This window comes from Anas platyrhynchos, chromosome 1 (assembly GCF_047663525.1).
Source record: "Anas platyrhynchos isolate ZD024472 breed Pekin duck chromosome 1, IASCAAS_PekinDuck_T2T, whole genome shotgun sequence".
NCBI lineage: Eukaryota > Metazoa > Chordata > Aves > Anseriformes > Anatidae > Anas > Anas platyrhynchos.
Window position 1 is genome coordinate 204,212,492 of NC_092587.1, and position 24,819 is coordinate 204,237,310.

A 24,819-nucleotide genomic window follows, 5' to 3' on the forward strand; every position below is an offset into this window, starting at 1 on the left:
TGCTGCAGAAGTAAGGGGTGGTGTGAGGAAGCCTCCATCCCTAAAGGTGCACCGGGAACTCTGCTGAGAACGGGGGAAAAGCCACATCACAGCCACCCCATCCCTTCCCCAGCCCTTAGGAACTCCCTGCTGGCCCTCTTACAGGAGCCAGCTCTGGCCATATCGCTGGTTGGAAGCCCAGCACCGATGATTTATTTATGGCCACCCACCTGGGGCCGTGCCCAGCATCACTCAAGCCCTGCTCTGGGTGTTTGTAGGGTCTGCCTGTGGGTATTGGGGTGGGGAGCTGCAGGAATAGAGGGGAGAAGGGCTCCAGCCCCATCTCGTGGCCATGCTGGGTTGTTCCACCAAGGAGATGCTCTTACAGGTGCAAAGGAGGCCCTATAATGCGAATTTTGGTAGTTTAATGTTAAGAAACAGAAATTCCTAGCAGGTTGCAGTGCAGGAGGGGCGAAGAGATGCTGAAAGACCCTTGGGGAGCCTGGGATGGGTCCAGTGAAAAAAGTTCATTAATAAAACCCTGCAGCCCATCCAAAGGACTCAGAGGCAGGGATTCTGAATAAAATATACCCAATTTATTTATAGGAGGTTTACAGCTGTACAACGTTGGCTTTCTGTTTGGCCCGCTCTCTGCTCTTGTGCAGCGTGACACGTCAGTGCCTGTGGAGGTGAAGACAAGTCATAGCCTGGTTTAAGACGCTCACAACACGAAAAATAAAACGGATTTCACGGAGTGCAACGGCAGGCTACTTGCAATCAATGAAATGATTCATAAAAAAATGGAAGATAAATCAGAGATATGTCCTACGCCATCCCGGGGGGGACTGGAAAGTGCTTAGCAGGCTTATTGAGAAACCTTGAATATTTCCATTTGCTTCATTCAAAGAGAAAAGGCATCGGCAATCACAACGGCATTTCAATAAGTGCCCTCCCCAGTCCACTCTGCAAACATAAGAAAAAAAAAAAAAAAAGGTATTTTTTGTCATTCCCTTGGAAATGAAGGGGGAAAGAAGGAAGAAAAAACTTAATATTTTCAAAAAGAAAAAAAAAAAAGAAAAAAAAGAAAAAAAGAACAGAACTATTACTGACATTAAAAAGTTTTGGTCCTGATATGGCATGATGATGATGATTTTTTTCTGAAGAAGGTATTAAAAAGCTGCCTTTCTTTATGGCTTGATTCTCTGTAGAAGGAAGGAGACTGGCCGTGAATGTCGGGGCAGCGCTGCCCCCCAGCAAGCTTTTTTTTGGGCACCCCGGCCAAAAGGCTGAAGCGATGGGCAGCCTGATTTCCTGAGAAAATGAGGCTCAAGCGGGCACGCCGGCTGTCCCCACTGTCTGCTGATGGTGCAAAGCTCCTGTGATGTTCCCTTGATGTTCTCCTCCAGCTCAGTGGCTCTTCTCCCTCCTCTCCTGGGTATTTCCAGGCATCCCAAATCCTCTCCTAAGACCTAAAGCAGACTTTCTGGCCCCACAGCGCTGCTTCCACTTATTTTCAGTGATGAATCCCATGCACAAACCCAGGATCAAATCGGAATAACCCTCAATCATGCTGCCCAAAATCCAGTTCGTGCCCTTAGGAGCTTGGCAGCTAATGATGAGGAAAGGAGAACAGCCTTAGAAGCTGGCACCTAACTTGACTTTGGGAAACAATTTAGCATGTTACAGACTTAGCAGATCTTTAGGGACTTTAAAAAATTACAGCTTTACAGCACAAACATGGGCATTTTGCAGGATAGACAGAAATCCTACTTGCTGTAGCAATAGAGAGCTTGTTCACTTATCCTTGCAGCCAGAGGACTCTGCTCAGGCCAGGATTTATCATGATTGCCTTGTACCTATTAAAAAAAATCCCATTTGCAGGAAGCATTGCATCGTGTGTGTTCCCTTCCCCTTGCGCGGAGGTGACTGCAAAAGATCTGCGTATTAAAAAAATCATGTGAAGTTCACAGAAATACCCTTAACTCTCACCATTTTGAAAGGCACATAAAAAACCCTACACCTAAACAACAGAAGAAAAAATGCTTTGCAATGTGCCGTGATCAGATGGGGCAGATGAGGGCTTGTTTTCCTTCAACTGGGATGGTTTAAATGAAGCCGGATTCTGCCACCCAGTGGAACAGGGAAGATAAACCCAGGGTTCACGGCAAACAGGAGCAGAGCACGATCCTGCACACTGCAGGACCATGCTCAGACCCCTGAAAATGTGTTTGGGTTGTGCTTGTGGGACTGACTTTAGCCCTGTGCTACTCATCCTCCAGGCTAGCAGATGGAAATTAAAGGAGGGAGATGGGCATTGATTTGCATTAAATATTTCTAGCATTTTCAGGCTGTGCTGGGAGCAGTGCTCCTTTCCTTTAGCACAAGATAAAATCCCACGGCTTTGAAAAAGAATTTGGGAAAGTGAAGCACTGAGAAATGATGCGATGGAGATCTGTATGCAGCAGTAAAGCTGATGCCCATTGAGCAAGGCTCCTCATCCATCAGACCTGATGCTCTGGTCTTGGGGGGAACTGTTCCCCTCTTACCTAAATGTTGATATCCATCAGGCAACCCAACCCCACTCAGCCAAAAGCCAAATTCAAGCTCTAGAGACAGGGACTGCACGAAGCAATGGAGACAGCAGGCACCACGGCAGTTTGAGAGGCACACCCAGGAGGTGAGACCAGACCGGCTCAAAAACCCTGGCTCTGGAGAACAACTGTCCCACCACACTCCTTGGCATCTTTGCATCCTTCAGAAACCCGGAAAACATCCCAAAAGCCCCAATCTATTTTTCCACTTCTGCTTTGCTGACGTGGCCTCCTCCTCGGATAAGCGATTAAATGGCAATTCGCGGGGAGAGGACTCCCCGCGCCCTACTCTACACCCAAGCAGAGACACTGAAGAGGCGCTGAAGCGGCTGGTGGCACCACGGCAGCCACACGTGTGCACGGTGGCACGTGTGTGCCAGCCCCGTGTAAACAAAGAGCACCAGGGCATCGTGCTCTGGCTGTCGGGACACGCGGAGATGCCCCGGGGTGCGCGGCGGTGATGGGGCTGCAGAGGACGCCGGCAGAAGGATCGTTGCGGTTCCCCCAAAAGGCACCGTTTTGAACACTGAGAACACAAATTTGGCTCCTTTGAGTGGAATGCATGCATCGTTCCTACACACTTGCAGGTGGTAGAGAGGCTGGGTGTATATATATGTGTGCGTGTGCACGTCTGTATATGTATATATATACATATGTGGCACCGGAGAAAAGTCCTTGAGGGCTCAGACGTTGGTGAGCACGTTGCTGCTGAGCAGCCTCACAGCGATGGTTCCAGGCAGATCATTTGATCTCCTGTTCCCTTTGTCCTGGAGGTGCAGCGTGTGCACAGCCTGCAGGTCGCTGGGGTCTCCCGTGAGTGCCACCTGCCCCAAGAACTCGTCACTTATCAAGTTGTGGTTCCAGATCTAGAGAAAAAAGAACAGGTAAGGGAGGATCCTTGAGGGATACAACCAACCTTCCCACGTCGGGGAGGAGAAGGGGTTTGCTGGTACCTGAACTATGATGGGTTGTCCTGGCTTCTTGCGGTAGAAGAGGCCTTTCACATCAAACTCTGGAGACACCGTGTCCTTCTTCACCGGGGAGCGAACCTTTTGCCCTTCGCACTTTATGATCACGTAAGGGTCAGCTCCTGGTGAGAGAAAAGGGAATTAATCCTTTTTATTTTTATTATTTTTTTGTATCTCCTGCCTTTTCTCAGAGACCTTTCCCAGGGACTGCATGCAGCAATTTTCTTCCACACCCCACCAGAGGAGATGGATATCCTTTGGATATCTCCAAATATGATGTCAATGAAGCTCTGCTGCTGGGCTTGGGGTTTCCCCTGTTAGGTTGGTCACCCAAGGGGATGGTGACAGACTGCTGTGATGTGGCCACCTCTTCCGTGATCCCATATTCTACTGAAGCCCTCCTTCCTCACTCTGAATGCTCCTTGCCTTTGGGATTAACCTTTCATGGAAGACACTGTCATGCATACGTCTCCCTTAAAGGATTTGCTGAAGGTAGGTGGAAATAAAGCCATGGAGAAGAGAGCTGGGCTCACAGATCTTGTTTTGTGGAAGGAGACACCAAGAAGAACCAAAAATGTCTGCAAAAAAAACATTTTCTCCCACTGCAGCTCATTAACTCTGGAACCAGGCTTGGTGTTAATTTAAGGTGAGGACTAGCTAGCTCAGCAGGGCATATGTTTTTCACCTCTGTGCACAAATCATTGGCACATCTTAAATTCCTCCCAGATCGAATGAGACTCAAATGCCTTTCAGGATAAGAACTAATGCTGGAGTAAGAAAAACGCTGGGTGATCAAGTTGATGAGAGACAGCACAAAGCTGGGCCAAAATTACGTGCCAAGATGTGCTAGGCTATGAGATCCAAGAAGGATCTGGGCACTGATGGGGAACCAGTGACAGAATGAGGAGCCTCAGGATGGAAATATATTTAAAAGGTTTTTAAAATGGTGAAGACAGCTCTTGGATATTGGTTGTAAGCAAGAATTCAGGGAAAAGATCAAAATGACAAAAAAAGGAAAGATCGTGGGTGGTAGCAAGAGACATGGGGAAGAGAAAAATTGGGCACTGAGGGGAAAACAGGGAAAATGAGTGGGATCCAGAGGAGATTAAACTGGTGGGTGGGAAGCCAGGAGAGAGATTCATGAAGGATGTGTACCAGGTCAGTGGGAAAGGAAAGTTATGGCAATATCCCAGCTGGAACACGGCACTTGTGGGGAACAAGCAGGTTACAAAGATGGGGAGAGGAGTTACCAAGTTCAGAGACTACCAGCTCACAGCCTGAGCTTCTAGGAGAAAGGAAGAGTCCCTCATCAGACAACACTTTTCCCTTCTGAAACCAGTGCAGGTTCTGGGAATTTCAGTAGAGATTGAGTTACTGCTGTGGAAATTTAGCTACCAGATGCATTTTCTCACCATGGGCTTTAGTGACTATGATGGAAACATAGACCAGGTGAACGTGTTTTCTTGTCCAAGGGAATGAGGAGAAACAAACCAGCCCCTACTGAAGGCCAGGGATTTAAGAGTCACCTCTTCGACTGCCAGACCACCTCTTCACCTTTTTTCTGTTTGCAAGGTCCCGGCTCCCCTGGTAGGACACAGCTGCTTGATTTCACAGCTGTTTTCCCAAACTGACCTTGCTTTTGGGACATCTCATAAAATCCTTGTATTCCATCATAGCTGGAGCCAAATTCCAGTCTCTAAATCACTGTTTCCAAAGCAGTGTAAAAAGGACTGGGCTGGGAGTTGGGAGAGGTATCATTGCACTGGAAATCACCAAACCAGCCGGCTGCTGGCGGTGGGAGCTGAGCAGCTGGAAGACAGCTGGGAAAAGCCATTCCCAGGGGCATCTTGCTGAAAAAAAAATTTTATGGCTCCATAATCTGCTTATACCCATGTCTGAAGGACTCTTTTTTTCTGTGAACAGCTCAGGAGTGTTTGGCTGCAGATTTCCCTGCATTGCTACAGGCACACTGCAAGTAAACTGAGAAAAAAAACAACCTACTTTGGGTAAAATTCCCTCCCTGAACACTTTTATAGGAAGACTTCCTCTGTGTCATGTGATAAATGAGGTGAAGACTCCCCCAAAACATCAGCCTGTACCATTCCTTCTCTGTTCTTCCTACTAACAGGTCTTTAAACATGATTCCTGACTTTTACAACTGCTTGTACTCAGGAGGAAAGCCTGGAAGATTACAGAACCACCGCCAAGGGCTTGTTTTTGGGAAGCTCTCCCAAGAATCCTAGCCAACAGCTTAAATAAAACAGCTCCCAGATCATGTTGACAGTAAGAAGTGAGATTGATTCTCCATGGAGGTTCTCCACGGACTTTCTCTTCCTCTGGCATCCAAACCAGACAATTTCATTGAAAAATGATGTGAGGATCATGTATCCCATATGGATATTTAGCCATATCATACATCCCAGCTACCTCCCACCTGGTGAAGCCACCTGTGTCTTCTCCCCCTGACACCACCACCTCCCAGCTGCTCTGGGACTACACGACAGGCAGAGAAAGGCCATTACCTCCTTGGGAATCCTGGTTCCTGAGCCCAGCTGCAGCAAGGACGTGGATCTGGGACACCACCTGTGGGTAGCCGCACATCCCACTCCAGCAGGTGTGTGGTGGCTCATCCAGTGTCAGCTCTCTGTTGGGGAGAAATGTGTAGCCTTTGAGACGTGCCCAGCCTCACCTGATGGCAAAGCCAAGGAGTTGTCTCTAGCAGGATGGAAGGACTATGAACCATCCACTCTGCTCTCTACTCTGACCTCCCTCTCATCCCAGGGTTGAGAAGCTCTCCCAAGTCATGCTTAGAAGCAGAGTGGGAACTTCTCTGTAAAGAGAGCAGTAAAGATGCCCTGTCTGTTGGCCACCATTGGAAGGAAACCAAGCAGCAGCTCTGGGCAAGGCTTTGGCCAATTCCTGCCGTAAAAAGCACAAGGCTCTCTCCAAATTGCCAGTTCCTCCCCGTCGCTGCTCCTTACCGGCAATCTGAAGGCACATCTGTGAAAACCCTGAGGAGGAACTCGCCCTCGTGCCCAGGGTCAAACGTGGTAGGGATGATAACGTAGCGGCCTTCCTTCAGATCCGTTCTCAGGAAGACGCTGCGGGAGTTGATGTAGATGGAGCTGGCCACCTTCTGCTGCAGGGTGTGCATGCGGTAGTTCCTGTTCAGCTCCACCTGGGCAGAGATCACAGTGGGACAGTCAGCAGGGAAAACATCCCGGTGTCCAACCGAGGGGCAGACAGCAAGAAACGGCAAAATGAAGTCAAATAACTGGATGGAAAGTAGGCTTTGATGTGGCTTTCACAGCTCTGGTGGCTCATGAACTCATTCTTGTTCATTCCAGCTTAACACTGGAGGCCCATCAAGCCAAGATCCTTCCAAGAGGATCAGTCTGGCAAATTTCAGCATTCAGAGGTGACAGACTAACCATTGCCTTTAGCATGGAGAACCTTTCCGTGCTGTCACACCTCACTTCTAAAGTCTCTCACCATCACTGGAGGGGGGCAGGCTGTGCTGAGGACACCCATGGAGGTACACAGAGTAATGATTAAACACAATACCAGTGCCCATGCAACACTAGGGTAGCACTCAGCTACTAACAAATTTACTGAGAGGATTTGGGTTAACATGTAGGATTCATGGTCTACCTTATGGATATCAAAGCCTATGGCCAAGTTCTCTCCTTTGCCTTCTTTGCGACTGGTCCTTTTTGGCTTCTGCTGGATGGAGATCAGCACTTCATCTTCTGCTTTCTTCACATCAAACACATACTGGAAGCAAAGAGAGGAAGGTGAGGAAGGACACTAAGACAGAAGCACCGGGCATGGGTGGGGGTAAGCCCATCTTTGAATTGTTCAGCAGAATCCAAGGTGTCACGATGAAGTCTTATACCAGAGCATTTCATCCCTTGCAGTCTGCCACAAGTCCTCATACGATGCATGGAAGCAGGAATTATGTTCACAGAGACCTAAAAGAAAGGCTAATAAAGAGCTGGGAGCTGAAAAAAACTCTCTCACATCCTTGATGACAGCTCCTGCAATGGACAAGAGCATCCTTTATCTTTGTGTTAGATGAAGGACTTAAAAAAAAAGTCTCATGTTACTAAGAATCCCAGTTCAGAGCAGGACAGAAAAGCTTATTCCAGGAGATTAACCACACAGCAGAGACTTTTCTGAAAGCCCAGTTAGAAGAAAGTGGCCATATAGACTGCATCTGTCTGAGAAAATTTAACAGTGCCAAGGTTTGAGGAAAGAAAATGGGATTTGATCATTCAGGCATCCAAACAGTTGGAAAAGGTTCCTGGCCTTGTTTAACTGGCATCAGCTGCCACCACTACCCTGTGGCACAGTTTGCTGGTGGTTTGTGCCAATCCCTTGGATGTAGCTTCCCTATTAAGAGGGATAAGGTTAAAAGAGTTGGCCTGGATGCTGATCGTACTGTGCCCAGGAGTCTCAGCCCCAGAAAGGTCATGAGCACATTAAATCATAAAGGTCTGGCAGCTGTTTTGGCCCTTTAGGTCCCTGTAGGACCTTTCAACCCTTGGAAGCATGTGTGAAGGCTCCAGAAGGTCCTAGGGAACATGACTCACTTGGGGGTTCTGCAAAAAGGTGTTCTTGTGGTTGATACAGCCTCCGCTGCGGTTCTTCAAGGGGTCTTCACTTCTGGTCCACGCCCCACGGAGCACTGCCTCCTCCCAGGTCTTATGGATGCTGAGGTAGGATGTGTTGATGAGACGGCACTTGATGATGTCCGTGAAGTATTTGCAGAAGTCTTCGAAGGTCATCCTAAGTCAGAAAGGGCAGAGCTGGGTTATGCTGCTTTGTTCCCCTCAGCAGTGTGCTGCAGGGAGTTTCCTGATCACCTGTTAGAGAGTGTGTGTGGGTAGCCTCGGATGGCTGACACCAACAAAGAGATGGAGATACCTTTCCCCATGCACACAGCAAACAGTTCTTTGGTTCACACAGAGGAATTACATGTTTTGGAGCGGTGGAAGCAGAGCAGTTCTTCCTCCATGGATGGATACATGTGGTATTGAAATGTGTATCTGGTGAGACTGTTATGTTCAACAAGTTTAGAGTACCCTACTGAAATTGTTTGGAACCAGCATGGTCACAGCTGCTCAAAGCTAATACCCATGGGGTAATCAGGAGGTCCCACTAAAGATCCTGTGGCTTGGAAGGCTTTTTGCTCTGGATGACTGGTTGCATGAAAATGGAAATTGTGTTCAGCTTTGCGCCCCTCACTCCCAGAAGGACATCGAGGCCCTGGAGCATGGCCAGAGAAGGGCTCCGAAGCTGGGGAAGGGCCTGGGACACAAGTCCTGTGAGGAGCGGCTGAGGGACCTGGGGGGCTTTGGGCTGGAGAAGAGGAGGCTCAGGGCAGAGCTTATTGCTCTCTGCAACTGCCTGAAAGGAAGGGGTGGGGAGCTGGGGGGTGGCCTCTTCTATGATTTTAAGATTCTGTGACTCAGATGCTTCACGGAGTGGGAGGACTCTGTGAGCACAACCTATGGCAGCAACCCCAGGAGGGACTCACCAGAACTCTCCATCGTCTTCCACTGTCATCCCCATCTTCTCTCTTTCACTTTTGCTCACTTTCTGCCACTCCTCAGAGCTGTGGGGAGAGAGCAGAATCATTACTGTGAGGGCAAGGGGACACAGGAATTCAAAGGGCTACTTGGCCTCAGAAGGATCTAGGGGGAACGAAACATATATAAAGCTCCAGCCATTCAACCAGTCCCCATACTGCTCTGGTTAGCTTGTCTCCCAGATGTGGGGGGAATGCAGGATGGCTTGGAGAAGTGGAGAATCACAGAATCATTAGGGTTGGAGAAGACCTCTAAGATCATCTGGTCCAAACATCACCCTACTACCAATGTCACCCACTGAATCATGGTCCTAAACTTTTACTTCCTTCCTGACCAGTGGAGCTAAATCCAGCTGGGTGAGACTTTGGATAACAAAAAAAAAAAAAAAAAAAAAAAAAAAAAAAAAAGGATAACAAAATGGATAACACCAAACACAGCCTTGGGTTACACCAAACCTTAGTTATCCATCCCATCCCATCCCATCCCATCCCATCCCATCCCATCCCATCCCATCCCATCCCATCCCATCCCATCCCATCCCCAGACAACACAGCAGTCAGTAGACTGACCACTGGGTGTTAGTTTGGCTGGAACAAGACTGGGAGCGGAAAGGTGAGGTAAAACCATCCTTAACAAGAGTGAAAATGCCAATGATTTCATCACAACACCCATCGGAGCCTCAATGAGAAGGTCTGCCAAGCTCATCCACCCTCCTCTTGTGCTCTTCAGGGACCCCAGGGCAAAAAATACCACCACCCCATTGAAATAGTAGGTTTAGGACACTGGTTGAAGCAGCATCCCACAGCTGCTTGTACGATATTATGGGTGTAGATATAGCCAAATTGTCTCATGCCTCAGGGCCTACTCTAACCCAGCTTCTACCAACAAAAAAGGTGCTACTGCTGCCTGTCCCACTCACGTGTCACTCCAAGGGCCGTTCCACTCCCGTTCACCCCATGGGTTCCGCATGCGGATCATGTCCAGCTTCTCCGACTTGAAGAAGGAGAGCAATCCGTGGCCCAGGCGGACCTTCCTCACGTCTGTCACCGCGTACGCGTGGCCCTTCACCAGCCCGCAGGCCAGGCGGGCCTCCATGTCAGCCGCCGATGTGGCCTGGGCAGGGGGACACAAGGAGAAGACATCAACGCTCAGGGAGAGAGATAATTGCCTCTGCAGAAGTATCAGATGTTGTGTTAGGTACTAGATCCTTTCTTGTCTTCACTCGTAGCATGAGGTTTCGGAGCTCCCTTGATGTCAACCAATAAAGCTCATCTTACTGGTTATATTGGGACAACTGGCACCCAGTGTTTGTGGAGAAGTCTGCACACAGACAACAAAATGCTTTTTTTTTTTTTTCCTGGAAGTGAATCTTAAATTTGAAGTATTTCAATGGTAATTTAATGGTAAGTATTTAAATGGTAATGGGATAAACCTGGGCTCTTGGACATAGCAATGAGGACTACATACAGTTGGATCCAGTTTTGAGTCTCTTTGTCATCTACAGGAAAAAGTAGGACCCCTTGGCCACAATTTTTCTGATCTAATTTAGATGTCTCCATCAGGGTAAGACAAACAGCACCCTAAAATGCCTATTCCCATGAGAACATGACCATGCAGGCAATGTTGCTTACTTTGATGGAGCAGCTGATGAGGCCTCCCCGGTTGTGCACCTTCAACACACGCTCAAACAGGAGGTTTCGCTTGGCTTCATCGGTGATGTAGTCCCCTTCGGTCAGGTCAATCGGTTCAGAGACCCCACCAGTAAAGTCTACCAGGGCATCTGCTGTGTTGCCTCCATCCAGGGCCTCATAACAGCCTGACAGCCTGAAAGAGGGTGACAGGAATGGAACAACAGCACTGGCATTTTGAGAGACCTAGGACAATTCTAGAGGCAGTGTGAAGAACAGAAATTTGTAGGAAATCTTTCAGTAGGTGGAGGTAGCAAAAAAAAAAAAAAAATAAAGAAGAAATGGATGAAAAAGAACAGGATCTGTGCTGTTTGCAGTGCTTTTGAAATCCTGGGGATAGGTGTTATTTAATCAAAGTGGAGCTGGAGGATATTTTGATCTGAGGGTAAATCAAGGCTAGTGGAGGGTTTTTCTTCCAATTTCTGTCTACCTGAGAGATGACCCACTCTTCTCCAGGAAAGCTGCTGTTTTGACAAGATATCTGTTCCATTTGAGGCTAAAGCAACCTCAAATTGTTAAGTTCCAGGTTGGATGTGGAGACCATGATCACAAATAATGCCCTAACAGCCTTTGGTCTGCTTCTGATCTAAAAACGGATGCATCCCCTTGAAGAAAAGATTAACCTTCATATGGAAGAAGGAAAAATCACATCGCCACATCTGACACTTTGTTAACTAATGAACCAAACTCAGAAATAACCACCTACAACTCCTAGTTGGCATCAGACACCCGTGGAGCCCACAACATTTTGTCACTAGAACCATTTTCCACTGGTATAAGCCAAGTGATGAATGAACTGAGAGGAAAACCATGGTGTGCAGGTCCCAGTTTGCCCTGCAACTTCCCAGGTACCTACTTGGCATAAGCTTTCTCCACCAAGGCGCACCAGAACTCATTCCTGGAGTTGGAGTGGCAGTAGATGAGCTGGTTGTGGAGCGTGGGCAGGCGGTCATCTATCACCACGTCCAGCCACTGCCCGAAGCGCCAGAATTGGAAGTGGAATATCCCTGCGTAGCTCTCCGGTTTCTCAGGGTTCCACTCCTGCTCCTTCCAGTCTGGGATGACCTTCATTCAGCATGGGGAAGAGACAAAGAGGAGACGTGCACCCAGGTTATTCCCATTTTTTGCTAGGTTTAGTTCCCATCCCATACCTAATGAAGACTGTATCAAAGATAAAGAAGACTATGAGGGAGGTGGGCTTGCTTACAGCCCATCCGGGCGAGATTCTGGGCCTGGCTCTTCCAAGGCAGACTAGATTTGCAGCTAAGGATCTCTCACAGCTGTTTCTGTTATACCTCTCCTTGACATTGTTCTTATCATTTTACCCTGGAAATCTGCTGCCATCTACTGCTGCAGACAGGCTTTTGGAACAGCAACCCTTTTTTTGTCCTTGATCTGACTCGGGATGTCTGTTCTTGGGAAAGTTTTTACAATAGAATTGAACAGATCAGTTGGAAGGGACCTACAAAGATCATCAAGTCCAACTGCCTGGCCACTTTAGGGCTACCTAAAAGTTAAAGCATACTATTGAGGACATTATCCAAATGCCTCTAGAACATGGACTGGCATGATCTCATTGATGGCTATTCTTATGACTGAATTTTTGTGAATTTTAGTGTCAGAAGGGTACTGTTAAAATTCTTCTTTGGTCCTCTTTCTTGATTCTGGTGTGATTGGACTGTCTCCAAAGCAAGTATTGTACTCATCTACTGGGTGGTAATGAACAGGGAGCATCACTCTTTGTACCTCTGCTCTACTAAAGAAAAGTGGGAGAAAACGAGATCCCCACCACTGTTGGGTCCCCATTCATCCCTGGCAAGAGCTGCCATCGTCAACCAAGCAAGCACAGGGAGATGGCTTGATGAAAGGAGGAAAAGATGAACTGAGGTGACAGAAATACTGAAGCAGTTGAGGGGTTGAGGTAGTACAGGTTTGGTGTCACGGCTATTGGCACTGTCAGTGGGACAAACCAAAAGTGATGGGTAATGGCCACAGTCTTACATGTCTGTGAGCACCATCAGATGAAAAATCCACCCAAAAGCTGGGCCAGAAATGGATACAGCCATGCACAGCTGCTACTTCTCAGAAGAAATGTGTTTTGTTTAGAAACAGAACAGGGGTACACGACAAAGAGTTTTCGGTGACGGTGAAGATAACGTGGTCCTACGTCATGGCCAGGGTGAGCTGTAAGGCCCTGTGCAATTAATGGGGTTGAAAATTAACAAGTAATGACTGATGCAGGTGTGACTGACTGTCCACTCCTTCACTTCTTGACTTGAATCACAGGATTGTAGGGGTTGGAAGGGACCTCAAGAGATCGTCGGGTCCAACCCCTAACTTAACTGCTTCCCAAGTGTCGTGACCTAAGAGAGGAAAAGCCCCATTGTGCCCATGGGGACAATAATGACCAGAGTGTGCTCCAGCATACCTAAATAATCACTGCCTATCCTGTAGGGACAAGCTGTAAGTGTTGGGGTGGGACAGGACGGGACACAGCTATGGGAAGAGGCTCTTTAGGAAGACCTGGGCCATGGTGTGACCCCAGCACCAGTCCTTGGCCCTAGTCCAGCTGCTGGAGCCTTGTGCTTTTTGGTGGTTGCTGCCACAAAGCTCTAGCACTGCAGAGAGCCCTCTCTCTGGACAACCCCCCCAGCTCCTTAAATACCAGAAATGATCCAGCCCAGGCCTTTTATTGCTTCTCGGAATTAAAGACAATTGAAATATTAACGATGCCATCAGCTCCCTGAGCTCACTGGCACTCTTGAGTGGTCTGGATCAATAGAAGCGGAGCAGACAGAGCCATGAAAAAGAGCCGCTTTTGGAGGGTTTGGTGTTTTCTAGGAGTGCTAATAAAAGATGCCCCAGACTCCCCCTGGGATGCTGCCAGGGAAGGTCAGACCATCAGTCCCCATCGATTCCCTCCTGACTGGTGCTCATGCTAATGAATTGTCATAGAGGACCATTGTGCTAATCAACTCGCTATTAATGTGGGCTTAGAAATGATTACAGCATTGATTAAAGGCAGCTACCGAGCCAAAGCTGGTAGCTGCCGCTTCCAGCTGGATGGTTCTGAGGGCTGGCACTGCCATCAGCGGTGGCAGGAGATGCTGGTCCCCCACTGTCCTCCTCCACCTTCATCTGGGGACAGTGCGGAGAGCATCCTCTGCTGCTGGTGGCATCAGGAGCTGTGGTTGCACCATGGTTGCAGTTTTTACATTGACCAGAAGGACAACGGGGGTCCCTCCATCTCCTCCACCCACTAACACAGGTGTCTGTGGCCATGGACTGGCACGGTAGGGCAGATATCACCCCAGATATCTCCATCCTTTTTCAGAGGACTCTGGGGAGCACGGCCTGGACCACCCACCCTGGGGTCCTGCTGAGTTGTGGTCTCAACCTGAGTTGTGTTGAGGCACTGAAGATGACATCTCATTCACAACTGTGCTGCTTTTTGCTTAGGGGCTCCCAAAATCTGGAGCTGTGACACTTTTGTAGGATAAATTTACAGGGAAAGGGCACAGAGACAGGTAAATTGGGGACCCAGAAATACCAGATTCCAATTTGTAACATTTCCCTATGCCGGTTTAGGGTTTTTCTTATTTTTCTTAGGAGTGGCTAATTAAAAGAAAAGGCACCTGTGACCCTGGAGAGACATCTGTGACTAGAAGAGGAATTTGTAGATGCTGACTCCTCCAAGCAGGGGCTCTTCTGCTGGGAATTTGCCAGCTGAGGAAGGGGAGGGAGGGTCCCTGCTGTGCTGAACAAACTGAGACGAAATTCCCCTAGGAGATGGGACGGAGTGGAGTACCTGAAAGCCTTTATGGGCTGCTGAAACTGTGTGGGGTGAGTTTCAGTGAGTGTTATAACGTGGATCATCTGCCCTATGGGAGAGAGAAATCAGAGTGCCCCACTCACCTCCCACCCCCAGCTCAGGCAGAAAGGTGAGATCCACCCGAGGAGCATTTCTCCTCCTCTGCCCAGCTTCAAACCCTTCCAGAGACCGACCACAAAAATGCTCCATTAATGCTCAAAGAAAGAAAAAGGTAAAAGTTCTTTTCACAAGACAAAAGGTGCTCAGAAATACCAACAGTAAGCTGGACATTGGTATGAGTTCTGCTTTGCTGCACGCAGGACTGGGACCGCTACCAAGAAGGGCATGAAGAAAACACACACAGCCTCAGTCCTTGTGGGGAACCCTGTTGACTAGGCTTTTATTTACTCTGGTACATCAATACCAAGCAAGGGACCTGCTGCAGGATCTCTACCCAAGCAACCAGCAACGTAGCAATGGCATGTTTTGAGACCTGGCATGCAAAAACCCTTTTGGAGGTTGGCAGTGAGTCCTGTTATTGGGTCTGATGTGGTTTGCAGACAGGAGCTCTGCTCTGGGATGTACAAGGAGGGGTCTCCTGTAAGAAGGTCTTCTGGGACCCCAAAAACTGGGTTTGGCTTGCAGTTTGTCCATGCAATCGGCAAGCAGAGATGGATCCCCTTTTACCTCTTGTCTTTGGGTCCAGTATTTTGGGGGTTTAAAAAGTAATATCAGCTCCTCCAGCAGAGCCCATGGTGTGGTTGTGGGATCCAGTGATTGCTGAACTTTGTCTGCAGGAGAGACTCAAAGCTCCCACCATTTCTCCAGCAAGTAGCTTGCTGAAATCTTCCCGTTTGCCTTCCCCTCTCTGTCTGACACAGCTGGTGCCTACCATTTAATATGCTATCATTGGGCTGGGGGGCTCAGAAGAAGAGCTTGGCCTCTTTCTGGGATGGCCCCCACAAATCAGTAGGGCATGGGTATGAAGCCTTCTCATCCTGGCTTTCCCATCACTGCCCTCTCCTTATATACACCAGGAAAATTTCCGTCCAGACCTTAAGGAGTGCTCACTCACATTTGGGTGCAATGCTAGCAAAAACTGCCAGAACAATCATAATAACACTTTTTCAAAGCACATTTTCATCTCTAGAAGCTCCACCAAAGTATCCTCCGCTTTCTGGTGGAAGGAAAAAAGGATGTCCAAACTTAGCAGTTCATTCACAGTCACGGGACAAGCCAGGCACATCTCCTGCTCCTAAATTTCCAGAGGTACTCTCTACCTGCTCTGCTCCCACCACCACCCAGGCACCAGTCCCTGCCTTGGCATTCGGAGAGAGGAGGAGGAGATATCTGCCTTTGGAGGACAGCAGCAGCAGGTTCCTAATTTGTGGTCTGTGAAGCGCTCTGCAGCCTCGCTGCTCTCCATAGATGCTCGAGGATAAATATATTCCTGGGTGTTTTGAGGCCACAACGATGCACAAATTGGCTTTGCTGCAGGCGACTCCCCGCTGGCTCAGACCTACAGCCTGCTCTGAGCTGCTGGCTCGCTTGCCCGGCTCTGCACACAAATTCCTGCTCCAACCCTTCCCGTTTCCAAAAATCCCCAGGCAGCACAAGGTGGGCAACAAGCTGAATCCCACCTCCCCTCTTGGGCTTGACGGCACAGTGAGCCTCCACAGGACCGGTCTTTGGAGACATTGAGCAGCCACAGCCACTGCCAGCACTCAGCATCCTTCCAAGAAGTGCTCCATCTCCAACAAGCCCCCTCTTTTGGATGGTTGGGGTGGAAACTGGAAGCCAGGGCTCTCTCCAGGTTCGTAGCGTGGCAGGTTCTCATTTTTCCATCAGGCTTTTTGTATCCAGGTGCCACGGTTGGAGAGGTTAGGGAGCCAAATATTTCCAAGCCCTGCCAGTCAGGCTTGGTGAATCCCAGCTGAGTTCACTTAGGCAAATACAGCATGGCTCATCCTCCCTCTTCCCCATCGCTCAGACAGGCGGGAGCACATTTTGGGAATGTTTCTCAGGGGTGAGGGGCTCCCCAAGCACCACGCTGTTCTCCGCTTTTTTTTTGTGACGCCATCCTTCAATGAAGAACCCCGTAAAAGCAACGAAAAACTGAATGGAAGAAATAAAATAAACAAAGACAGAAGCATAGCTGGAGCAAGGAGGGCCGGGCAAAAGGGAGTCAGGCTTTAAAAACGATGGAGCCCTTCAGCTGAGCAGGTTCAAGGCCGTCGGTGAAAGCGAGGAGGAAATACATCACCTTGCGGATCCTGGCCAACTCCACCAGCCGCTCCCCAAACTCCTGGGCATCGGCCTCGTTGCACTCCACTTCCTCGGCCCCTGGCTTCTTCCAGAAGATGCCCACGGGCTCCAGCAGCTGCCGGTTCATGAGGTGGGTGAGATCGGGAGTCCAGTGCTGGGAGGTGCCGGTCACCGTCACCTTCCCACATTTCTCCAGCTGGATGTCCCAGCGGAGGAAGCGCAGGTTGTGCTGCCGGAGGAAATCCACCCGGTAGACGTGCTCGTTGGGCTGCAGCAGCTTCTCGCCGTCCTGGGGCCTGCCTTTTTTCTGCTGCAGGCTCTGGACCCTCAGTCGCATGCAGCGGGTGAGCTGGTCATCGTGGACGAAGGGCACCTTGAGCTCTCCGGCTTCTTCTGCCATCTCCTCCGTGGCTCCTCTGCTCCGTCCCCGGCACCGTTTGGCTCCCAGATAGGACACGCAGGGGGGAAAAAAAATCTGGTGGCCCTTCTCCACGGTCCCAGCGGTGCTAGGCAACCCAGGCTGGTGACGCAAAATGCCCTCGGGGGCTTCCTCTGGGTGCCCTCCCATCTTCCAGCAGGAACCGATGGTGCCGCTGTGCGCGATAATCTATAGGGAAGGGACGTCTGATGTCAGCCTCCCTGGCAACCTCCCTGACAACCGCTCCAGCAAGCTGGAGCAGGGCTCGTTAGCCCTAAACGAAGGTGCACAGCCAGGGCAACCATCCTGCAGGGCTCGGTGGCTGTGGCTTTCTTTCAGAAGACTGATTTATGGGATAATCCAGGGTGTAGAGCCTCTGGAGGGGTCTGGTCCAACCCTCTGCTCAAAGCAAGACTTGATGGTTAAATCAGCGTCAGACCGTGAGATGCTGGAGATATTTCCTTTTCCCCTTTATTTCTCATAAAGGGAAAATAATAAATATTTCTATTTCCCGTGCTATAGCTCGTGCTCTTGAGGTGTGCCCTATGATTGCGCTCGGATCTGTCTCTGCTGGTGGGTCCTCCAGGCAGAGGATGGGATGAAGAGGGGTTCTGGGGAACGTGTTTCTCGTTGCAGGGTGTCTCCAAGAAGCTGTGGATCCCAAAGAGACTGCAAGCGTGAGGTGGTATCTTTGGGGTAAAATCACTGGTTTAGATTCTCAGAGAGTCCAGGGTTTCAGCACAAAGCTTCAGAGGGAACAATTTATGGTGCCGCATCCTTTGGTTCTTCCCATCCTATTTGTGACTTGAGTTGGCTTCTGCCACGGGATCACGGGATGTGTTTGCAGGGCCCTTTGGGAGCTCAAGCTGTGTTAAATGAACTCCAGGAAAGAGCTTTTCTAAACTATTTTTACGAAAGGCACTGCCACCACTTGGGCTATGTCACATAATTCAACTTCCAGAAGAAGTTCCCCAAAAAGACCATCAGAAGTTGCCCTTGGCCAGACAAACCCCAGGCACCAAGAGCCCAAGGTGGGACATTTTCCTGGGATTTGTCTTGTACTCACCAGTCCCCTATCACTCCTTAAGACCCTGAGAACTGAGGCAAGGAAGCTAAGGATTACTATTTGAAGGGGCAAAAGAGAGGTCTGAGGAAACCAGCCCCTTCTTGCTGCCCTCTGAGCTTTTGCCTCACTTGTTTACGAGCTGTAAAACACCTTCAGCACCAGCTTTCGAACCAACCCTTGGGTTTTACAAGTTAAAAATGCCTTCAGGTAACCCTGGAGGCCTTTCTGAGCTGAGGTGCGTATGGCAGTGCCTCGTGGTCCTCGGTTTGTTGCATCTTTTACCCCCAGATCCAAAACTGCCCTGGAAATATATGGGAAAGGAGCAGGAGAGCAGGCAAGCTGGTGGAGATGTAGGGTGTCCAAATCGCTTCGTCTGGTTCCTATCCCTCTGCTTTGATTTATTTTCAGAAGAGCTAGATGTCTCTGAAAGACCATGGATGATGTCCAAAACCATGTAGAGGCAGCCAAGGCTCAGGAAATTAGAAAACTGCTCGCAATTCACTTCCAGCCCCTAAGTCCCACCCAGTGACTCAAACAGCATGGGCTTGATGGGGAGGAGGGACACGGAGGGAGAATTGGAGTGACGTGGGTGAATAAAATCATCTCTTGGTAATCATCGGGATGTGTTGGCTTGTCCTGTTCCCTGGAAGAAATCCTCCCTCCCTGCACTTGCTCACGTTGGGAGGAAGAGTTTCACTGCGTGCAGTGAAGCAAGGGACACACGGAGCAAGTTACGTCCTGGTGTAAATCAGGATTACATTTTCTAGGAGCAGTGGGAGACCTGCACTGATTTTTCAGTGATATTAACACCTACATCAGCATCTTTCAACTCCCCTTGAACTCCGAACCAGAAATATTTTGGTGTCTAATGACAGCTGGAGAATTTAGCGTTTGGCTAAAGGGTTTAATCTGTGCACTTGACTTCTCCCGTTGTGCTCTAAAAGTTGCTGCTCCTGCAGTTTCTAGCCACACTCGCTCCTTGCAGGGCAATGCTCATCATGAGCTCTTAAAGCACCTTGCAAAGGGTGAGTGAGGGCCCTAACTAATTCAGAAGTAACCAAAACCAGAGCCCTGTAGTGAAGGCCACAGCAAAGTGAACAACCCTGGGCTCGGGGAGAGGATGGCAGTTTTGTTTTTGCTGGAAAACAAACCTTTCTGAAAGAGAGCGGGATGCAAGGCGGCAGGTAAAGAAGAGCCTCTGAGGGTTAAGGGCATGGAAAATGAGAAGTCACAAACACCCACAGCAAAATTGCCAAGGGAGGAAGAGCAGTGCTGCCGGCAAACTGAAATAATGAGGCGTCCGAAGGGACCTGGCTCCTGTTTGGTTGGCACCTCCAGGGCTGGAGGTGAATGGTGAGCAGGGAGGCCAGCCTGCCCTGGGGAGGAACAACCCAAACAAGGCCTCACACCATCCTCTTCCCACGTACAGGAAAGACTTGGTTTTAACAGAAAACAGGGATTCTGCAACAAATTCCCAAGGCGGAGCTCACAAAAGCCACCTGCAGCAGCAGAGCTGATGCACGAGGTGGAGGCAAAACCTTTGGGTCTGTTGCAGTAGGAGGTTGTAGGTGACCCTGCAAACCCTATAGGGCTTTTTTTTCCTGTAAAATCTAGAAAAAGGGGCTTGCAACTTGCTGGTCTCTTGTGCTAGGATGAGACTCACCTGTACCAGGGGCTGAGGGCTATGTTTGATTTCCCTTTCATAGGATTTACTTCTGCCACAGAAGACGTGGTGGAAATGAGCACAGGCTGGCCAAGCCTGTGCACCTCCTGATTTATGTATTTATTTATTTTTAGGTTATTCTGGAGCGGAGAGGGTCAGATTTAGGATCTGGAAGGGCAGGATGGGGCTCGATTCTCTCTTAGTGATGGATAAACCGGCCACGCGTTTGGCTCAAGTGTGACGTGGCTGCGGTCATGACCACTGAATTCCCCCTTGAAAAATACTCTTTTTGGATAATTTTTTCACCTGAATGGCTTTTCAGGGCCTGAGGAGTTCCTGAAAATGCAGTTTTTAAGCCGGGCAAACACAACACGAGGGTGTTTCAGACCAGCTTTCCCCCGGCGTGGGGCACCTCTTACCTTCTGCCACAGAGACTCGCGGGACGCCAGGGAGGAGCAGGCGGCCACGAACCAGCAGTTCCCAACCTGGCCCTGGTGTAAGTCATGGGAGCTGATCCCATCCACGAAGAGACGGGGATCGTCGCAGATTTCCTGCAGGAAAGGAGAAAAACATGGGGGAAATGAGGAAATGGGGTAATATGGAGCAAGGATGCCTGGCAGAGGACCTCGTGCTTTCCGCAGGACACGGGCGCAGCACCAGATCCCCTCCCTGGGGTGGTTGTTCTGCTCCAGCATCAGCACATTTCTGCTATAATTATCCAGAAAATTGTACTTTTTCACATCATTGCAGCCCTAGTGACCCATCTCCTCCTGTAAGGCCGCTTGTTGTTCCTGCAAACCCTTCAGCGGCCGATGTCTGAGCTTCTTCCCCTCTCACTTTGCTCCGGGGACTTTCTGGTGGAAGGCACCGGGAGCTGAGAGCATCACCCACAGCCACGGTTTCAAACATTGGGGCTTGGGGATCCACCCAAAAATGAACTCCAGCAGGACTAGGGAAGAGCCATGCACTTAGAGGAAGAATTACAATGCCTGACCCAAGCAGTTCACCCAAAAAAAGCTCAACACAGACGGTGGGCTCAGCCATGGGCCCCAGCCAGCACTGCACACCTTAAAAAATAACTCTATTTTTTAAGATAAAATCTATGAAAAATAACTCTGGACACAAACTGGGCAGGATCACGCCCAAGGGCTGGTTCCCTCCAGGCTGCAGAGTTGCAGGAGGTTGGGATAAGCACTAGAGGGAGGCAATAACCAAGAGGCACTTGTGTTCCGTTTTTCAGCATCCCTGAATGCAGAGAGAGGTGGGAGAGGAGTGCTGGTGTTTAATATCAGGATTAAGAGGAGTTATCTTGTATTATACCACCGAGGAAGCAGCAGGAAATGCCTCTGCCCTGCCTGATGGTGGTGGGGGTGTCTGGGATCAGCTCTCAGTGGTCCTCAGGGGGCAGAGGCACCACGGCTGAGGACCATGGCTGCTCTCCCCACCCTTGGGTGAATCCGTGGTGTACAAAAAGGGGGTCGTTTGGTGTTGTGTGGGTGGGGAGAACACGAAATTGGGGGAAAAGAGGCTGCTTGGCAGACGTGAGAAGGGGGTAGAGGGTGTTGGATGCTCTCCCTCAGGAGCAGAGCTGCCAGCTAGCGGTGATTTCCCCATCGCCAGGCAAGAGATGGCAAATGAAAAGACTCATCCACGGGTCAGCCTCCCTGAAAAACCTCCTGAGGTTTCCCAAATCCCTCAAACCGGAGCTTCCCAGCATTAATTCACCTGGGTTTTTCGGTCCCCAGAGAAGCTGCTGAGGTCCCACTCACAACACACGGCCCTGGTTGGTCGTGCCCATGTAGCCCTTGACTCATGGGGACCAGCAGGAACTGGGTCAAAAAAAAAACAAAAAAAAAACAAAAAACAGGGCAGGCATTGAACTTTGCTTCCCTGTTCCTGCCAATGGAGTGGAAAGAGATAAAGGGCTTGTCCTACAGATAGGTGGAATTACAGGGCCTGGCGTTTGTGTGTGCACAGGGAGGAGAGGGGCAGGGATGCTGTGGCCACAGAAGGTCACCACCTCGCTTTCATCTCCTCCCTTCCTCGCAGGAGGCAGAAAACAGGTGAAGAATAACATTTACACAGGCTGGGGCTTCTCCCAAAAGCAAACACGGTGTCAAGTCACCCTCCCAGCATGGGGACCCTGAAAAAAAACAGGGCAGCACACCCCCACGCGCACCCTGGGGACTGAAATCCATTAGGGGGGGAGAAAAAAATCCAGATCATTGCACTTATCTTGCATTTGGTGGTGTAATGTTGCCTCCCACCAAAAAGCATGTGGTTTTTTCCTCTGCTCTCCCTTTTAGTGCTATTTCCCCCAAAACAGGCGTTTTCTTTCTGGCTGCAATTAAACCAGAAAATGTAATTCCTGTCTCCAGCTAGCCCAACCCCACAAAAAGGGCGGCAGTGAGCAAATTGCCCTCTAATTGGTTTTATAATTGGCGACTGTCTTATCATAAATGCTTCCTGCTGCAGATTTCTGAGCTTTAGGCTCACTGGGGGTCTGGAGCATGTCAAGCCAGCTGCAGGGAGGGAAAAAAAAAAAAAAAATGGGAGGAGGGGATGACAACCACGTGAGATGCAACATCTGCTGCGCGCCAGGATGGGTTTCTGCTAACGAGATTTTGCAAGGAGCAGCCTAATTGCATTGCAGGGCCGGGGTGAGGGAGGCTGGCTGTGTCGGGAACAATGCTTTCACTCAGACCTGCAAAATCAGCAGGATAATCTATTAGTGTGGCTGTGCTTTCCCCTCCCGGGTGATGGGGAACCAAAGGGACCTTGTGCCACGAGTGTCGCTCCCGCAGCCATCCCGGCACAGCAGGCAGCTGACACCGAGGTCCTTTTGGTTCCCTTTGGGTACCCGTCCTGGGATGTGATTTTGCAAGAGGGCAGTGACTGATTTTAACAAGACTGGCACCAGGAAAGGGAATGGGTTGACTTTAGAGCCCCACGAGCCTGTGTTTTCGTAGGGATTATCATTTTCTCAATGGTTCAGCTTCAGGCGCACCGCAGGGTAGGCTTGGCTGGCAATATTTACACCCCATAAAATTGTTCTGGGGCGGTTTTTACCGCTTCAGTCAGACATCCCTAATCCCCTGGGAGTGTCCCAACCTGTACGTATTTGTTATCAGCCCCCACCCCACACGAGGGGAGCACCTGCAGCAAACAGGGACGTGCTTGCCAAGGGAGGCACCAGAACACCATGCGCCCCGCCAGCCCCACGACTCTGCCTGTGCACCTCTGCTCCGAGCCTTCTGTTCTGGCAACAGAAAGGGTTTCAAACGGGAGCTAAAGGTCAGTTTGCAGGCTTAACAGCCTGGTGGGGCTCCCCGGTGTTTGTTTTTTCTCAGGATCCAAAGTACAAAGGCAGCAAGGAGATCTCTGTTGAAGCAGGGAGATGCAGAGCGATGCGATGCGCTGTGAGCGTGCTGCCCCTCCTGGGAGCAGATAGAGATGGAGCTCGGTGATGGGAAGGAGATTGAAACAAGTGCAGCATCCTCTGATCCCATCCCTGCCAAGATCCCTCTGGGTCCCTGTTGGTTTCAAGTCCCAGAACATTTTTTGTCCGTGGAGGACACGCTGGTGGGAGGGAGGAAGCAATTCAAGAGAACTTTACTGTGAGAAAACCCAAGATTTGGGGAAAAATGATCCAAAAAGGCCCACTTGTTCCAAAGCTGTTGTGAAATCCTGGGACGAGCTGGTGTGGCCATGAGCTCAGCGGCACCGTTTCTGCCTCCAAGGGACATAATTCTTGTTGGGCACATGTTGTCTGCCCAACCCTGTCCTGCCTGAATCCCAGCTGTAGGCTCTCACTGAAAGCCCATCCTCTAAAACACGATTTAGAAACCTAAATCACGTAGTTTTTTATTTTAATTATCTTAAGAGCCAAGAGATGGAAAAAGAGCAAACCCAAAGCTGCAAAGGAAAATTACCTCCGCCGTGGGTATCTCAAATCAAAACCTCTTAGTTATATTTCAGCAGGGACACCTCCCACACCATCCCGGGGCTAGGAACTGCCCCATGGTTTGTGGCTGCGTCATTTTTACAAGACCTTGATCCAAGAGCAGGGCTTGATCCCACCACAGTCCAAATGAATCACTAACCGGGGCGATGACGACGGAGGAGGTTATCGCGAGTTGAAGCTATTTAAAGAAGTGATTTCTAGCCCACACCTATTCTGGTTATTCATCCTCTGGGTGTAGCTTTGCAAACACAGAAACCTGCCCCGTGTGAAAGCCATCCTCCAGAAGCACAGACCGTGTTTAATGACCCGAGTGACTCAGCAGAGACTTTCCTGCGAGGCCACAGCCAGGTCATGAAACCAGCAGAGTTCACAGGGCTGCCAAACCCCAGCAAACCTCATCTCCCCTCAGCGACACCAGGGTTTTCCTCCCGAGCTGCTCGGTATTCCCAGCGCAGACAACCCAAAGCATTTCCAGGTGAGACTTCGAAGCCACCAGCAGCTCCAAGACCTTGGCCAAGCCCTCCTGGTGATGGGTGAGCCTCCACCCAGCCTCACGCCGGGGTTTACATGGGCTGTAAACGAGCTGAACACGCCTGTGGTTTGACTTTTAGCTGGTTTCTCCCATCATGAAGCACTCTGTTGACATTTTCCACCAGTAATTCTGGTTGTTTACATTTTCTACCAGTAATTCTGGTGTAACTCCGTTGGTGGTGTTTGCACCAAGGCACAGCAGGGCTATAAGCATCCGTGATCACTCTCTGTTAAGATTTTTGCATGCTTTTCCTTCTGGAAGGGGAATGGGGAGGAACGCACCA

The 24,819-nt window shown here is 49.8% G+C and overlaps 2 protein-coding genes across 3 annotated transcripts in view; both read right to left on the reverse strand.

The window, feature by feature from the left end:
* Positions 1-553: 553 nt before the first annotated feature.
* CAPN5 (calpain 5) overlaps positions 554-24,819 on the reverse strand; it is a 42,578-nt gene continuing 18,312 nt past the window's right edge. For both annotated transcript variants that reach the window (XM_027466475.3, XM_072032906.1), the window contains exons 3-13: positions 20,460-20,591; positions 11,674-11,882; positions 10,761-10,953; positions 10,049-10,242; positions 9,078-9,155; positions 8,131-8,326; positions 7,190-7,312; positions 6,520-6,716; positions 6,061-6,182; positions 3,524-3,660; positions 554-3,436 (exon numbers count right to left, since the gene is read on the reverse strand). In XM_027466475.3, the coding sequence (XP_027322276.1) occupies positions 3,254-3,436; positions 3,524-3,660; positions 6,061-6,182; positions 6,520-6,716; positions 7,190-7,312; positions 8,131-8,326; positions 9,078-9,155; positions 10,049-10,242; positions 10,761-10,953; positions 11,674-11,882; positions 20,460-20,591 (1,764 nt within the window). In that variant the 3' untranslated portion in view covers positions 554-3,253. The remainder of the gene's footprint in view (positions 3,437-3,523; positions 3,661-6,060; positions 6,183-6,519; positions 6,717-7,189; positions 7,313-8,130; positions 8,327-9,077; positions 9,156-10,048; positions 10,243-10,760; positions 10,954-11,673; positions 11,883-20,459; positions 20,592-24,819) is intronic.
* Positions 16,687-17,595, reverse strand: OMP (olfactory marker protein). Its single transcript, XM_072032907.1, has one exon. The coding sequence runs from the start codon at positions 17,459-17,461 to the stop codon at positions 16,814-16,816; it is 648 nt and encodes a 215-aa protein (XP_071889008.1). The 5' UTR covers positions 17,462-17,595; the 3' UTR covers positions 16,687-16,813.